At 31.9% G+C, this 18,153-nt stretch overlaps 1 protein-coding gene across 5 annotated transcripts in view; it reads left to right on the forward strand.

The window, feature by feature from the left end:
• LOC143047673 (cilia- and flagella-associated protein 47-like) overlaps positions 1 to 12,334 on the forward strand; it is a 60,715-nt gene extending 48,381 nt beyond the window's left edge. For 4 of the 5 annotated variants that reach the window (XM_076220859.1, XM_076220863.1, XM_076220861.1 and 1 more), the window contains 11 exons: positions 155 to 330; positions 726 to 833; positions 1,183 to 1,399; positions 1,885 to 2,041; positions 2,299 to 2,527; positions 3,039 to 3,307; positions 4,138 to 4,191; positions 5,791 to 5,962; positions 6,768 to 6,929; positions 9,941 to 10,109; positions 10,769 to 12,334. In XM_076220859.1, the coding sequence (XP_076076974.1) occupies positions 155 to 330; positions 726 to 833; positions 1,183 to 1,399; positions 1,885 to 2,041; positions 2,299 to 2,527; positions 3,039 to 3,307; positions 4,138 to 4,191; positions 5,791 to 5,962; positions 6,768 to 6,929; positions 9,941 to 10,109; positions 10,769 to 10,987 (1,932 nt within the window). In that variant the 3' untranslated portion in view covers positions 10,988 to 12,334. The remainder of the gene's footprint in view (positions 1 to 154; positions 331 to 725; positions 834 to 1,182; positions 1,400 to 1,884; positions 2,042 to 2,298; positions 2,528 to 3,038; positions 3,308 to 4,137; positions 4,192 to 5,790; positions 5,963 to 6,767; positions 6,930 to 9,940; positions 10,110 to 10,768) is intronic. The other variant, XM_076220862.1, reaches the window with a different exon arrangement.
• The last annotated feature ends 5,819 nt before the right edge of the window (positions 12,335 to 18,153 follow it).

Here is an 18,153-nt window from a genome sequence, read left to right on the forward strand (position 1 = left end):
GTGGCTTGTTATGATTGCCAATGACACAGAAATTAACAACTATAGGTCACAGTACCACCTTCAACAATGAGTAATTTTATTTGATGAATTGTTTACACACCAATTTAAATCTTATATTAGAATTTAAAGAGTAATGTTGTATTTTTTGTTTCAGAAAAAGGCATTGTTGGAAGTAATTGTAAGGAATCCAACTCCGGAAGAAATAAAGCTGGAAGTAACAATTGAAGGAAGGGATCTGTCTGGTGCCTCATCAATAATATTGGGAGCAGGTGAAAAAGATGTGTATACACTCACCTATGCTCCTGCTGTTATAGGAAATCATAAAGGAAGGTAAAAATAAAATAAATTATACATTTGTAAAGTTGTTTAATGACACTTCAGTCTGCAGCTATTTTTTTATTATATTTTGAAAATAGAATTGTATTTTTATATAAGACTATACGGGTACTTATCCATTCTTCTAAAGAAGGATAGTTTTCAGACTTCATAATGAATAGCTGTGTCATGGCTAAAACAAAACAAAGAGATAACCAAAGAGCAAAAAACAGCCAAAGGCCACCGATGGGGCATTCAACACAGTGAGAAAATTCAGCACACTCTTGAACAAAAATATGTATTAGTTCAGTAAAAATGGACATCATATTTAACTCCAAAACATATAAATTAAAAATCATATAAGACTAACAAAGGCTCCTTGTTCAATAATTTGTTTGGTTTATTTTTAGATTGATATTTTTCCATGAGACTGTTGGAGAGTTCTGGTATGACCTCAGACTCAATGCTGATTCACCACCACAAACAACATTGACACACATGGAATGTGAACTTGGAAGGTCAGTTCGGGTTTTGTTTTCTGCAAATAAATTAATGTCGTTATAAAAAAAAATTGTATAAAACAAAAATGAAAAAAGGTAAGAATAAGAGATTCAATTCTCCTTCTGATGCCTTTTTTAATGCTTATATCAGGTTCTATAATTAGACCCATAAACAAGTTTAACAGGAGTTTGAATTACAAATAAAATTCAGAATTTGTCATTCAATTTTGTTGATCTGGAAATATAAGACATATTCTATTTGGTAATCTTAGGAGGAGAACCTGTTCTGCTTCTTTTTTTATCTTGTATGATCATGATAATAATATATTTACTCTTATTAATTTTCTTTATATTTTTTCTATTGTAGATGGACACAGCAGACAATTCTACTGGACAATCCAACAGATGAAACACTGGAGTTAGTACCAACAGTATCCAACACAAACAACTTCTCCTTAGAGAGAGAAAATGAGCGGCCATTGTGTTTGCGACCACATTCTCAGATTGAGGTTCCTATACATTTTATGCCATCAACACTTGGCCATGGCGACCATATTGCCAGAATTATATTCCATAGTCAACAAGTAAGATTTTTTCCTATAAATATAAATAGAAAGCTGGGGTATATAAGAAGTATGTGAATAGGTGTCAGGTTTTTCTTTTAAAGAAATATTAACCTTTTATCTAACTTTCTGGATATTTTATAATCAGGGTTGGCAAAGTATTTCCCACCCGTGAATTCACAGGCCACAGGTTTTCCTGGACTGGGCAATACTCCCAGAAAAGGGTATTACTGGGCATTACTGGGCAATATGATTTTTTAAACTTATTTTAACACAAAATAGTAAAGACTTGGTGTAGTTTTATAGTATTACAGAAGCTAAATATATACTTTTTACACTGATAACCATTGACAGTCATTTCTAGAAAAATGAAAAATTCAATTTCATTCTCTTCCATTATAAGTTCAAAAGTTCAAAACATTTGAGTATATTTTTTATTGGCAGATAATGTTTCTGTAATAAAACTCAATAAAACCCCATTTTAAACAATGAAATTCTTCTTGTAGCTTGGAGAATGGATATTTGTAGCCTCTGGTACTGGACTGTTACCTCAACCACAGGATCCAGTCAGTGTATATACAGAAGCAGGATCTAATATTACACTTATTATACCATTCCGTAATCCAATGGACCATGCTGTTATTGTTGATGTACAACTGAAAGGTAAACTAGCTATACATCTTCTTTTTTATATTATAAGTGATTTATGATATGAATTATTGTTGTTTTTCTTGTTTTGTAAAAAACACAAGCCAGAACACACAAATGTGGTATAAAAAGTTAAAACTAAAATTTTATTAGAATATATTCTTTTATTTAGCAGTATGAAACTGCTGAAAGATGTATTCATATTGTTTTATTCAATGATATGTACAATACTCTTTTCATGGTTCTTATATATAATTTCTTTTCTTAAATAGATAATAATGCTCAGTTAGAGAAGATAGTGAATGGATACACTACATCAGAAACTGCTTTCTGTCTTCTGCTAAAACACATGGCTAGTATCAGAGTGGGTCCCAAGTCCACCTTAGATATCCCAGTATGCTTTGCACCAACAGAGATGACAAAGTATGAAGCATTGTGTACTGTTATAGTTAGAAAAGAAGATAATGGCAAATGGATGTATGGACCAAAAGATAGTAGAGGGTAGGTTTGATCTTTGATAGATAAAAAATGAAATATGCATCTTCTAAATTTTATGTGTAAACTTGTAATTTGTCAGATTCTTAACAGCTTGTATAACTTTAACTTAATAATCAAAATCTGTAGGAAATTCATGTCATTTAGAATTTCAGTTTGATGCCTGTTAAACTAAAACATGCAAAAGTTCTTAAGTTATGGGTAGTTCAGATAACGTATGAGAGTTAATGGCCATATTTATTGTTGAGCCGCACATCAAAATCAAAAAGCTCATAATTGTCATAATTAGTGGCGAGTTCAGTTGCTGTATTTTTTATTATCAATATTTAAGAGTTAGTAGCTATTTTAAATGTACATGAGAATCAAATAGCTAATTGTATATTGCCCAAAGTAATATAAAAACATATATGTTTAGTTATTAGGAATTCATTCAAAAACTTATTAATATCATTACTTATACTATTAGATACAGAATGCTCGGATTAAAAGTTTATTTACGTTTTGGTTTTGTTTTCAGAAATCTAATTTCTAAAACTGGAAATGATGGTTTAACTGAAATTAGATGGCTGTACCCAATACAAGGAGTACCAGAATCTAAACCAGTCAAGGACACAACAGGGGCAGTGGTAGAATGTAAGGCTCGTGACCGTGTAGAGGAGAGATTAGAGGTCACCTTGGCAGGCGTTGCTCCAGCAGCTTCTGGACCACAAAAAAATATAACCACAAGATCTATTACACCAAAAGGACAAAAACCAAAAGTAGCAGACGGCATTGTTGTTGGGGAAAGTAAGTTGTCATATATTGTTTGTTTGTTTGTGTTTGTAGAACTGGCAATCTTTATCAACTCAGATAACACCTTCACAATAGCCAAATGATGTCAAATATATTCATATATTTGATTTGGAAAAAAAGTATAAAGAAAGTTGATCTGTATACCATAAATAGAATATACCAAAAGAACGGGATGTGTTTTGATTTCTTAAGAAAACATAAAGCAGATAAAAGAAAAATCTTTATTATCTCCCCTTGGTATGCACCTCATACATTTATTATAGTCTTTATGATTTATTCCTACTTTCCGCGTTTTGTGAAAAGTTTTCTTTTTTAAAACATTACTTAAAGTAGTTATTGCCTTTATTTTGTTAAATATATAAACTATAAGACAAAGTACACATGATTGAGCATACCCATAACAGACAAATGATACAATTATAGATCTCATTAACATTGTTTTAATTAACTGTATCTTTGGCAGTATAAAAGCTATGTACTGTGCATTCATTTATATTTGTTGGATACCAATTTTCTTGGAATTTGTGGGTACAGGGTAACCACAAATTTGAATGTTCAATGAATTACAAATTTTCTAAAGAAATGTATGCACAGCTTTGTCAAACCACAAAATTAAATATCCACAAATATGGAAGTTTTTCTCAATCCACGAAAATTTGAATCCACGAAAATAAATGTATCCACATTATATAACAAAATGATATTGAATTGTAGCTATTGCATATTTTGAGAGTGAATATAAATGTGCAATGTTAAAAAAGACAAAATACAAATAAAAGATTTGTCATTGAACACAAACATTGAATAACTACTCTTCTTTTAAGAGGAGACAGATGAGATTGTATTGGGTGAAAGGTCACTCTCTCCACCAATGGAAAGTAAGCTTTGTCACTACAGCTACTGCATGTAAACAACTTTGTTATAATCCATATTCTGTCTTGCAGCATGATTTAATACAAATATATTTTTTATGCATGTTTACAATGAGTAAAATAAATAGTTGTCATAATGAAGCATGATTTTAATAATGTATCAGTCTCTAAGTCGACCAGAATTTCAGTGTTGGTGCATGAAAATAATATTTTTAAATTTCAAAGTGTCTTTGGCAATAAAAATGTAAACATTTGTTAAAATGACTTGAAAATTTATAAATGCATATGCATTGTATAAGCATGTTAAATAATCATTGAAAATTATATAAACTAAGCATGGAAAAAAAGTTACATGTATTACTAATGATCCAATTTGTTGTTCAAAATCATATTTTCACTTTTTTCAAACTTTATTTTCCATTTTACAATTTGTTCAATAAGATTATTTATATTTCTATAGTCAATATTAAAAATCTATCTTAATACACCGAATATTGCTCATATTCTTGGAAGTGCAATGTATATTGATAAATTTTTATGAGGGTAGTAATGCCCTTTATCATCAGACTTCAAGCGGTCATTTTCGGCTACTATTAGCGTAGAATTGATAAATATCTTACTGTGATTCGTCACAATTGTTTTGAAAAAAAAATAATATGATTCGTCAAAATCAGTTTATTTTCGTATCTTCAAAAAGAAAGTGTACATTTTATTATGTACCAAAAATTACTGTTAACGTCATTTGGAGAGAATTTTACCGTTATTTGTCATGACGGTTCCAACATTACAAGCCTTTTATGTACTCAGCTTAATCACTTTTCTAACTTAATTCTTGTATTCTTTCAAGCTTCAGCAGTGTGGCTGCTTTGTATAAAACATTGTGTGTTAGAGTTTCAACAATCTGACATAAGATGTGGAACTATTACTAGTACTAATGGGACACCAATTTTAGAACAAAAACTTTAATCAAACAATTATTTTCCTTAAACCACTAAAATGGGTATCCACATGTCAAGATATTTTGACTAGAATTACCTTGCATCCTTGTTTGTAGTAAAATCATATAGAAATTCAAACATCTGTAGAGTTTTCAGTGCCATTTGACATTTTGTTGGAAGAAAAAAGGTGTGATTTAAAATCAAGTAAAAAATACACAGTTTATAGGGAGGGAAAAGGGGGGGGGGGGGGGAATTGGAGGAGTCCTGATCCCGAAATCCTGGGCTTAATAATATGGAATCCTGAGGTCCCCAATTTAAAGAAATTTAAATCCTAACATCTAGAAATTCAAAAAAAGAATTCCTAGATCCGGAAAGGATCAATCCCAAAATCCCCGAGCTTATAAACACCTGATCCTGATGTCCTGATAAAGGTCCTACAACCCCCCTTTTAGATACTGGATTTTCGATCATTTGCCATTTCTAAGACAAGCGCAACTGTTATTAAAAAATACTACCTTTTACAGTAATAAATTCGGAATAAGTAAGCAAAAAAATCAATGTTTTGACACAAAAGCAGGCCTGTAAATGCTTTTGTTACAGTAGTGATAAATTTATGTATGCAATTCTTACTAGATGTCATGATTGACATTTGACTTCTCTATTTTAGCTTTAGCCACAGCCGAAGAGTTTACATTTGAAATAAAATATCCAGATGGAGACTCTCAGGACAACTTACAGAACTCAGTGGCTTTATCTCTGGTCAGAATACAGAGAGAGACGGCATCAGGACTGGTCATACTTGTCTTCAATACAGTGTATGCTCCATTTAAACCAATGAGGTAAATATTTGACATTAAATATATATCTCTGGCCAGAGAGAGACATTACATACAATATTTGCTGCATTTAAACCAATGAGATAAATAGTGAACAATAATTATGTAATATATTTTAAAGTTGTAAATTTATTGTTCAGAACAAATAAATGCTGTGCATGAATCTTTTGATAAAAATGAGGTCTTACTATATTTATAATTTAAGGTCTTATTCCAAAATAACAATATTCTCTTTTCATCCATTCATTTCATGAAATCTGTATAAGAAAGTCATTTTTGGAGATTGTCTTACTGCTATCTTATGCAACCTGGAACATGTAATACAATAGTATATATATAATGCATGAGGGTAGTAATTCCCTTTACTGTCTGGCAACAAACAGTCATTTTTGGCTACCATTTGCATCAAATTGGTTGAAATTTTACCATGATTTGTCAAAATATCCTTATTGTGATTCATCAGAGGTCTCAAATAATTATCGCTATCGTTTTTTTTTTAAATTTATTGTGAATCGTCAAAATATTGTCTAAAAGAAAGTGTACATATTATCGTCATGCACCAAAAATTACTGCTAACCTCATTTAAGAAGAATTTTTACCGTTATTCATCATGAAGGTAGCACCATTACTACCCTCATGGAGTCATGCATGTATTCAAAAAGCTTATCAAATACAGTTACTCAGTGGAGAAGAACAAATTTCATTGTCATAGGTAATCTACAACAAAACGTGCAAGCATTTGTAGGCTTTGAATGACATAAATGCCATTTTAAGGAAAATTTCATACAAAACATTGATCTATTTATAGTCACTGTGTAGAATTACAAGTACGAGCAGCCACTGGTGGACTCTGGAAATTCCCATTGAAGTTTGTAGCCACTGAGCCACAGGTTGATGATACCATTGTTTTAGAAGCTGCTGGATTGGGAAAAGATTCAAGTGTAGGGTTTAGATTGACAAGCCAGGCTAAGTAAGTCATGTTATTCTAAGTAATAATTGTGGTAATCAAACTACACGTAAAGAAATATTCACAAATGTGTGTTGATACTTGAGATTAGCAACATTGAGATAATAAAAAAAAAAAAAAAAAAAAAAAAGGAATAAATAATAGACCTATTTTCAAAAAAGAATCCAAACATCTATTAACAAAAAAAAATACATACATACATTCAACTTATGGCTGCATACAGACACAAGAAGTTATTACTTGTTATTTTGCCTTGTATACGCTTTCCAGGGGCAGCACCATGTTTTTTGGTTTCATGTAAAAGTTTTTTGTCCAGATAGTTTACAAAGAAGTTGTTGTCAAATTCCAAGGTTTATCGAAAATAGAAATAAAATGTGGATTCTTCTTTATGACATTTATTAAACTTCCTGTATTTTTATCATTAAACAGTTAAAGAAATAAACTAAATGATCGATTATTTTACTGCACATTCTTTCCAAAAGTTGTAGTTAAAAAGACAAATTGGATAATAACATACTTATTTCCTTTTTCAGACATCCAGTATGTTACAATGCCTATTTCTTTTTCAGACATCCAGTATATTACAATGCCTATTTCTTTTTCAGACATCCAGTATTTTGCAATGCCTATTTCTCTTTCAGACATCCAGTATGTTACAATGCCTATTTCTCTTTCAGACATCCAGTATGTTACAATGCCTATTTCTCTTTCAGACATACAGTATGTTACAATGCCTATTTCTTTTTCAGACATCCAGTATGTTACAATGCCTATTTCTCTTTCAGACATCCAGTATGTTACAATGCCTATTTCTTTTTCAGACATCCAGTATGTTACAATGCCTTTTTCTTTTTTAGACATCCAGTATGTTACAATGCCTATTTCTTTTTCAGACATCCAGTATGTTACAATGCCTATTTCTCTTTCAGACATACAGTATGTTACAATGCCTATTTCTTTTTCAGACATCCAGTATGTTACAATGCCTTTTTCTTTTTTAGACATCCAGTATTTTGCAATGCCTATTTCACTTTCAGACATCCAGTATGTTACAATGCCTATTTCTCTTTCAGACATCCAGTATGTTACAATGCCTATTTCTTTTTCAGACATCCAGTATGTTACAATGCCTTTTTCTTTTTTAGACATCCAGTATGTTACAATGCCTATTTCTTTTTCAGACATCCAGTATGTTACAATGCCTATTTCTCTTTCAGACATCCAGTATGTTACAATGCCTATTTCTTTTTCAGACATCCAGTATGTTACAATGTTTATTTCTCTTTCAGACATCCAGTATGTTACAATGCCTATTTCTTTTTCAGACATCCAGTATGTTACAATGCCTATTTCTCTTTCAGACATCCAGTATGTTACAATGCCTATTTCTTTTTCAGACATCCAGTATGTTACAATGCCTATTTCTCTTTCAGACATCCAGTATGTTACAATGCCTATTTCTTTTTCAGACATCCAGTATGTTCTAATGCCTATTTCTTTTTCAGACATCCAGTATGTTACAATGCCTATTTCTTTTTCAGACATCCAGTATGTTACAATGCCTATTTCTCTTTCAGACATCCAGTATGTTACAATGCCTATTTCTTTTTCAGACATCCAGTATGTTACAATGCCTATTTCTCTTTCAGACATCCAGTATGTTACAATGCCTATTTCTTTTTCAGACATCCAGTATGTTACAATGCCTATTTCTTTTTCAGACATCCAGTATTTTGCAATGCCTATTTCTTTTTCAGACATCCAGTATGTTACAATGCCTATTTTTTTTCAGACATCCAGTATGTTACAATGCCTATTTCTTTTTCAGACATCCAGTATGTTACAATGCCTATTTTTTTTCAGACGTCCAGTATGTTACAATGCCTATTTCTCTTCTAGACATCCAGTATGTTACAATGCCTATTTCTTTTTCAGACATCCAGTATGTTACAATGCCTATTTCTTTTTCAGACATCCAGTATTTTGCAATGCCTATTTCTCTTTCAGACATCCAGTATGTTACAATGCCTATTTCTTTTTCAGACATCCAGTATGTTACAATGCCTATTTCTCTTTCAGACATCCAGTATGTTATTATGCCTATTTCTTTTTCAGACATCCAGTATGTTACAATGCCTATTTCTCTTTCAGACATCCAGTATATTACAATGCCTATTTCTGTTTCAGACATCCAGTATGTTACAATGCCTATTTCTGTTTCAGACATCCAGTATGTTACAATGCCTATTTCTCTTTCAGACATCCAGTATATTACAATGCCTGTTTCTTTTTCAGACATCCAGTATGTTACAATGCCTATTTCTCTTTCAGACATCCAGTATGTTACAATGCCTATTTCTCTTTCAGACATCCAGTATGTTACAATGCCTATTTCTGTTTCAGACATCCAGTATGTTACAATGCCTATTTCTCTTTCAGACATCCAGTATATTACAATGCCTGTTTCTTTTTCAGACATCCAGTATGTTACAATGCCTATTTCTCTTTCAGACATCCAGTATGTTACAATGCCTATTTCTTTTTCAGACATCCAGTATGTTACAATGCCTTTTTCTTTTTTAGACATCCAGTATGTTACAATGCCTATTTCTCTTTCAGACATCCAGTATGTTACAATGCCTATTTCTTTTTCAGACATCCAGTATGTTACAATGCCTATTTCTTTTTCAGACATCCAGTATGTTACAATTCTATTTCTTTTTCAGACATCCAGTATGTTACAATGCCTGTTTCTTTTTCAGACATCCAGTATGTTACAATGCCTATTTCTTTTTCAGACATCCAGTATGTTACAATACCTATTTCTGTTTCAGACATCCAGTATGTTACAATGCCTTTTTCTCTTTCAGACATCCAGTATGTTACAATGCCTATTTCTTTTTCAGACATCCAGTATGTTACAATGCCTATTTCTTTTTCAGACATCCTGTATGTTACAATGCCTATTTCTCTTTCAGACATCCAGTATATTACAATGCCTATTTCTCTTTCAGACATCCAGTATGTTACAATGCCTACTTTGGTGCTGGTAGTGATCCAGAATTTACAGTATCTCCACAGACAGGAGAGCTACTACCACAGGGTACTAATGGAACACTACTGAAAATCAACTTCCTCCCAAATGTCTATGGTAAACTCTACCAAGCCAAACTTATTGTTCAGGTAATTCATTTAATGTATTCAGAAAAAATATTCTGTACAGAAAATTTCTTGCATGTAGACTGGTATCAAGTTAGTACCAGGAAAATGTAAAATCACAAAAATACTGAAGTCCGAGGAAAATTCCTAATCAAGTGTCAAAATCAAAAGCTCAAACACATCAAATGAATGGATAACACCTGTCATATTCCTGACTTGGTACAGGCATTTTCTTATGTTTGCAGAGAACTGACTCCTTGTAGGCTGTTTTGTATAACATATATCAAGACATAGTCAAGGTTCTAAAAATGTGAATAATTTCTTTATTGAAATGTTTATAAATTATTACACTGTTGTATATGTATGCAAAACAAATAGGTGTGCAACTGAAAAGATGGTAAAATACCAGAAGCATTCAAATAAATTTAAAACTGTCTAACAGAGAGCTAATGTATACACATTAACTTGGCAAAGTGATTGATTTTCTCACCTTTTCTTGCTTGTGAAATAAGCTGAAATAAGGTTTGTTTTCAGTTCACAAAACCGTAAAAAAAAAAAATAGGGATATTATACATAGAATATTTGTGGTTCTCCCATTAACTGTTTTTAAATATATGCACTCGCTGTATTATAATCAAGGCTTTTCATTGGTTTTCATTATATGAAGAATATTTTTTTCCCAGACAAATGATATGCAGTGGAGTTATGATGTTAAAGGAACAATACCAGAATACAACCCACCAAGGGGAAGATCCTCTCAGCCTATAGCAGGACCACACCCAGATCCTAGAATCAGAGGGGAGAGAATCAGTTATGTCAGACAGAACATTAAGCTTAACACTACAGCTGCATCATCTCCCCTTAAAGGAGCACCTCTTATACAGCGCACAAAACTTCCATGAAAAGATGGATGATGATGTATAAACCAAAAATCTATTAACACTGTTTTTTCATACATAGACAGTAACATTAGACCCTAAAGGGCATGGTCAGGAGATGAAGTTATGCTTATCTCTAAATAGGACAATGTCCAGTACTATGTCCAGTTGATCATTCATAATTAGAGGTTTGAACTGATTTGTAATACACATTGACCAAAACCATTTTCAAGTTGACAGATATGTCTTGCATTATTTTCTGTATTGATAAAATTTAAAATCTGATCTTTTTGTGATAATGAAAGATGAGTTTTATTTTAGTTATTATTTCCTATTGTTTTTTTCTCAACAGTATTTATCTTCTGAAAATACATGAATGATGACTTTAGACTTTGATGTAGGATGTATTCAATGTACATTATTAAAAGTTTTTTTTTTTATTATTTTATCCATGCAGTACAATTGTAAATTATAAGTGAACTATTTTTTATACTTTTTAATCTTTGTTTTCTTTTGAATTTAACAAATCTATCCTGCAATAATCACAAATGATCTAATTTATTTTTTTTCAACTTTTTTTATTTCCTATGTCTCCAATTCCGTCCAGCATTTAGTGAAACTGCTGTTATAAATAGCATTAGTTATTTACTGATTTGATTTATTGTCAATTAGTGGCCCAAAGACTGTTGTATAAATATATATTTTCATGTTGTTATAGATAATGATTGTTAATGTTTTCTTTCTACATTTCTGTATTAATATCTAGGAAAAGGTACTCAGACAAATAAAATATTTAATAATACATGTACTTACAGCCAGAGAAATCAATAGAATATCAGATGTACAATTTAAGATCTGCTCAGGTTACCATCTTTCTATTCGTAAATTTTCTTATAAAATTGGAAATCATGTTAACATGGTATATCTTTCAATTATTTGTGATAAAGTAGAAACAATTATTCCTTTTTTAACTCTTCATAAGACCATAAAAGTATATTATTTACTATGAAAAAATATTTCTTGAATGAAACTTATTCCAAATTATTCACTGAATTTTATTATTTAGAAGAAAATCAACTAGAAACCAGAAAATGTTTATATTTTTTTATAATTGTTCAGAAATATCCTTATTTGACTTTGCATAATACTAAACATTTAAGAAGTAAATTTACCCAAGCAAATTAAGTAATGTAGCGACCAAATCTTTAAATTTAAATAAGTATATACGTCTGTGATGCGTTTGATTTTGTATTGTTAACTAACTGTGAAACTTGTCATCTGTGATATAATCTCTATTTTTTAAGTTTTGGGTTTTTATTGTGAAATTTATTTATTATGTGGACAATATCAAATAAAGTATATTTACATTCATATATGAAAACTAATTTATTGTTTTTCCCTCCCCATTTAATCAGTAGGAGACGTGGTTTGATTGACAATAAGACAACTGTATAATCTGCTATAAAAGATATGACATGAAAAATATGACGAAATTCAAATAGAAAAGTAATGGCTAATTAATAAAAAAACAATTTAGTAAAAATATCAAATCAATATCTTCAAGTATGAAGAAAACCAGATGCTCTGCAGGGCACACCTTGATAATACCACAGAGGTCAAACCCTGCACCGTTGGGGCAAGTATGGACACAACATTCAAGCTTGATACAGCTCTGAATTTGGATTGTGATTAAATAGTTGACACAGAATAGGTTTCTGACACTGAATGAATGTGGTCTAAAACTTAAAAAATTTCAATTGGACATTTACCTATTATGGTCCAATATCCAAAATCTAAATACATGGTTAGATTCAGCATATCAAAGAACCCCATTTACTCAATTTTTGTTGAAATAAAACTAAGTTTAGTTTTGGACCCTTTGGACCTTAATGTTGACCAATTTGAAAACGGGACAAAAAATTAAGGATTTAAATACACGGTTAGATTAGGCGTATCAAAGAACCCCAATTATTCAATAACATCAGTAACAACATATTAAAATTTGGGAAGCTTTGGTAAAACAGTTCATGCGTAAATGCACAGACACAACTGGAAACACCATTTTTCAATCTTTCAAGAACCATAACTCCTGAACGGTAAAAGTCAAAATCGTCATTATTGAACTTGACCTCCATTTTGTCATCAGTAACAACATATTAAAATTTGGGAAGCTTAGGTAGAACAGTTCATGCGTAAATGCACGGACACGACTGGAAACTCCATTTTTCAATCTTTCAAGAACCATAACTCCTGAACGGTAAAAGTCAAAATCGCCATTATTGAACTTGACCTCCATTTTGTCATCAGTAACAACATATTAAAATTTGGGAAGCTTAGGTAGAACAGTTCATGTATAAATGCACGGACACGACTGGAAACTCCATTTTTCTATCTTTCAAGAACCATAACTCCTGAACGGTAAAAGTCAAAATCGCCATTATTGAACTTGACCTTCATTTAGTTGTCAGTAACCAAATGTTGTCTGTGCATTTACTCATGAAGCGTTCAACCAAACCTTTTAAAATTTTAATATGTTGTTACTGACAACAAAATGGAGGTCAAGTTCAATAATGATGATTTTGACTTTTACCGTTCAGGAGTTACGGTTCTTGAAAGTTTAAAAAATGTTGTGTCCGTGCATTTACTCATGAACCGTTCAACCAAACCTTTTAAAATTTTAATATGTTGTTACTGACAACATAACGGAGGTCAAGTTCAATAATGACGATTTTTACTTTTACCGTTCAGGAGTTACGGTTCTTGAAAGTTTAAAAAATGTTGTGTCCGTGCATTTACTCATGAACCAGTCAACCAAACCTTTTAAAATTTTAATATGTTGTTACTGACAACAAAATGGAGGTCACAACCATACAATTCATTCATTTTTTTAGATATTTTCAAAATCCTAGGTAGGTGGACTTAGTAATTTTTTCTTACTTTATGCATTAAGGGCACACAGTTTGTCCTGCTAGAGGGTCATTTTCTATCTAGTTTATATGTTGTTATTGTTGACAACATGGAAGTCAAGTTTGATATTGATAATCATAAATTTTACCTATTAGGAGTTTTGGTCCTTGTAATATTGATAAATGCCAGAACACAAATAAATGTTAAAGAATCCAGTTTACTGTCATTTTGACAGCTCTTGTTGTTTACTTATACTAAAGTTATTATCCGGAAGTCATCCGTCTTCGAACGACGTAATACCAATAAATGATAAAAAAAAAAAAAATTCTAATTTTTCCTGTAGTATAACAAGTGTGGAAAATTGATTTGCCAGACAGACAGGCAGACAAACGGAGTGCAAACCTTAAGTCCCCTTCGACGGTAGCGGGACTTAAAACAAATATGACTATCATGAACCATCTACAATCACTGAACTGCAGGCTCCTCTTTGACTTGGGATAGGAAAACATAGATGGATCATTGATTGCTTTATTTAGGATGATGGATTTTTTTCTTCTTGGGAATATTTTTTGTGAACTGTTGTTTGTCTGTTTGTCTTTTTCAACCATTATGACATTTTCAATTTGTTTTTAACTTGAATATCTTTTGACTATCTTCTTCATCATTTGGTTTCTCATTGACAATCCTATCACATGTGTTAATTTAATACATCTTAAAAAATATCAGCATGAACAACTTTAAAAGACCTGAAATTCTGGTTTGATAGTACTATATGCCTATCAGAGGTAGAATGAACAAATTTAAGGAAATATTGTTAATCATGCCCAAAATTTAGAAACGATCCTGGTAAACTTGTTAATCCTTTAAATTATTTATTCTTAAAGGTTACCTATTCAACAACGTAATAAGATCATTGAATATTGTTTTTATTGGTATAAATATTGATTTTGTTATAAGTAAATTAAAAGCAAACTAAATACTACTTGCATGTTATATACATCTACCCATTGATGGATCTACAATATGTCGATACCTGTATCTTGGCATTGCACAAGGTCTTGTTTTTCGCTGACTGTTTATGACATCTCTACACTTAATCCATTGGATGTTGGATGTGCACGGATTGATAATTCAGTCTTAGATGCATGATATCTTTATTAGTTGTTAGTGGCATAAACTAGCTCTTAGTTAACTGCGAGGGCTCTCAGATCTGTTCCTAGTGTCTTTTTGTTGTTGGGATGTACAAGTACCCAACCACTTCCACATGTATTTTTATCCATCTGATGAGTTAAGCCTCTTCCAACTGATTTTTATAGTTTGTTCTTATATTGTACTATTATACCACTGTCCCAGGTTAGGAGAGGTTGGGATACCGATTATATGTTTAACCCCGCCATTCTGTATGTATGTGCCTGTCCCAAGTCAAGAGCCTGTAATTCAGTGGTTGTTGTTTGTTTATGTGTTACATATTTGTTTTTCGTTCATTTTTTGTACATAAATTAGGCAGTTGTTTTTCTCGTTTTTTTTGGTTTTACATTGTAATTTCGGGGCCATTTATAGCTGACTATGCGGTAAGGGCTTTGCTCATTGTTGAAGGTTGTGCAGTTACCTATTCTGTATTATTTTGGTCTCTTGTGGAGAGTTGTCTCATTGGCAATCATACCACATTTTCTTTTTTAGCTCACCTGTCCCGAAGGGACAAGTGAGCTTATGCCATCAATTGGCGTCCGTCGTCGTCCGTCGTCTGTCGTCGTCTGTCGTCGTCGTAAACTATTTCAAGAATCTTCTCCTCTGAAACTACTGGGCCAAATACTTTCAAACTTTAACTGAATGTTCCTTAGGGTATCTAATTTATAAATTGTATCCGAAGTTTTGATCTATCAACAAACATGGTCGCCATTGCTAAAAATAGAACATAGGGGTCAAATGCAGTTTTTGGCTTATAACTCAAAAACCAAAGCATTTAGAGCAAATCTGACATTGGGTAATATTGTTTATCAGGTCAAGATCTATCTGCCCTGAAATTTTCAGATGAATCAGACAACCCGTTGTTGGGTTGCTGCCCCTGAATTGGTAATTTTAAGGAAATTTTGCTGTTTTTGGTTATTATCGTGAATATTATTATAGATAGAGATAAACTGTAAACAGGAATAATGTTCAGCAAAGTAAGATTTACAAATAAGTCAACATGACGGAAATGGTCAGTTGACCCCTTTAGGAGTTATTGCCCTTTATAGTCAATTTTTAACCATTTTTCGTAAATCTTAGTAATCTTTTACAAAAATCTTCTCCTCTGAAACTACTGGGCCAAATACTTCCAAACTTTAACTGAATGTTCCTTAGGGTATCTAGTTTGTAAATTGTATCCGAAGTTATGATCTATCAACAAACATGGTCGCCATTGCTAAAAATAGAACATAGGGGTCAAATGCAGTTTTTGGCTTATAACTCAAAAACCAAAGCATTTAGAGCAAATCTGACATTGGGTAATATTGTTTATCAGGTCAAGATCTATCTGCCCTGAAATTTTCAGATGAATCAGACAACCTGTTGTTGGGTTGCTGCCCCTGAATTGGTAATTTAAGGAAATTTTGCTGTTTTTGGTTATTATCTTGAATATTATTATAGATAGAGATAAACTGTAAACAGGAATAATGTTCAGCAAAGTAAGATTTACAAATAAGTCAACATGACGGAAATGGTCAGTTGACCCCTTTAGGAGTTATTGCCCTTTATAGTCAATTTTTAACCATTTTTCGTAAATCTTAGTAATCTTTTACAAAAATCTTCTCCTCTGAAACTACTGGGCCAAATACTTCCAAACTTTAACTGAATGTTCCTTAGGGTATCTAGTTTGTAAATTGTATCCGAAGTTGTGATCTATCAACAAACATGGTCGCCATTGCTAAAAATAGAACATAGGGGTCAAATGCAGTTTTTGGCTTATAACTCAAAAACCAAAGCATTTAGAGCAAATCTGACATGGGATAATATTGTTTATCAGGTCAAGATCTATCTGCCCTGAAATTTTCAGATGAATCAGACAACCTGTTGTTGGGTTACTGCCCCTGAATTGGTAATTTTAAAGAAATTTTGCTGTTTTTGGTTATTATCTTGAATATTATTATAGATAGAGATAAACTGTAAACAGCAATAATGTTCAGCAAAGTAAGATTTACAAATAAGTCAACATGACGGAAATGGTCAGTTGACCCCTTTAGGAGTTATTGCCCTTTATAGTCAATTTTTAACCATTTTTCGTAAATCTTAGTAATCTTTTACAAAAATCTTCTCCTCTGAAACTACTGGGCCAAATACTTCCAAACTTTAACTGAATGTTCCTTAGGGTATCTAGTTTGTAAATTGTATCCGAAGTTATGATCTATCAACAAACATGGTCGCCATTGCTAAAAATAGAACATAGGGGCAAATGCAGTTTTTGGCTTATAACTCAAAAACCAAAGCATTTAGAGCAAATCTGACGTTGGGTAATATTGTTTATCAGGTCAAGATCTATCTGCCCTGAAATTTTCAGATGAATCAGACAACCTGTTGTTGGGTTGCTGCCCCTGAATTGATAATTTTAAGGAAATTTTGCTGTTTTTGTTATTATCTTGAATATAATTATAGATAGAAATAAACTGTAAACAGCAATAATGTTCAGCAAAGTAAGATCTTCAATTAAGTCAATTTGACCAAAATTGTCAATTGACCCCTTAAGGAGTTATTGCCCTTTAAAGACTTTTTTCACAATTTGTTCATCATGTTGACTTACTTTAAAAAATCTTCTCCTTTGAAACTGCTGTATCAATTTCAGCCAAACTTAGGCTAAATGAGTTTCAGAGTATCTAGTATAAATTTTATATTTTATTTCCTTGTATGTCAAGAAACATAGCTCCTATGGCTAAAATAGAACATAGGAGAAAATGATTATTTTTTTTGGCTTTTGAAGAAAATAGGACGATCCAAAAAACATTTAAATAAATTGAAAAGCCAAAATAATCATTGATGAGAGATTTAACCAAAAGAATTAAGGTGAGCGATTCAGGCTCTTGAGAGCCTCTTGTTTAAAGTTACACAACGATCAAATTCCTGAAAAAATGCACATTACCATAAATTGTATTCTTACCGGTACATTCAGTGCTATAAAAAAGTTCTAGCTTGAAAACTAAGATATACCATTAGACAAATAAATGGGGAATGTGTCCATGGGACACAGATGATGCCCCCGCTTTCATTTAACTTTATAAATGGACATATCTCAAGAACGATAAAAGTGACGC

This window comes from Mytilus galloprovincialis, chromosome 10 (genome assembly GCF_965363235.1).
Source record: "Mytilus galloprovincialis chromosome 10, xbMytGall1.hap1.1, whole genome shotgun sequence".
NCBI classification, from domain to species: domain Eukaryota; kingdom Metazoa; phylum Mollusca; class Bivalvia; order Mytilida; family Mytilidae; genus Mytilus; species Mytilus galloprovincialis.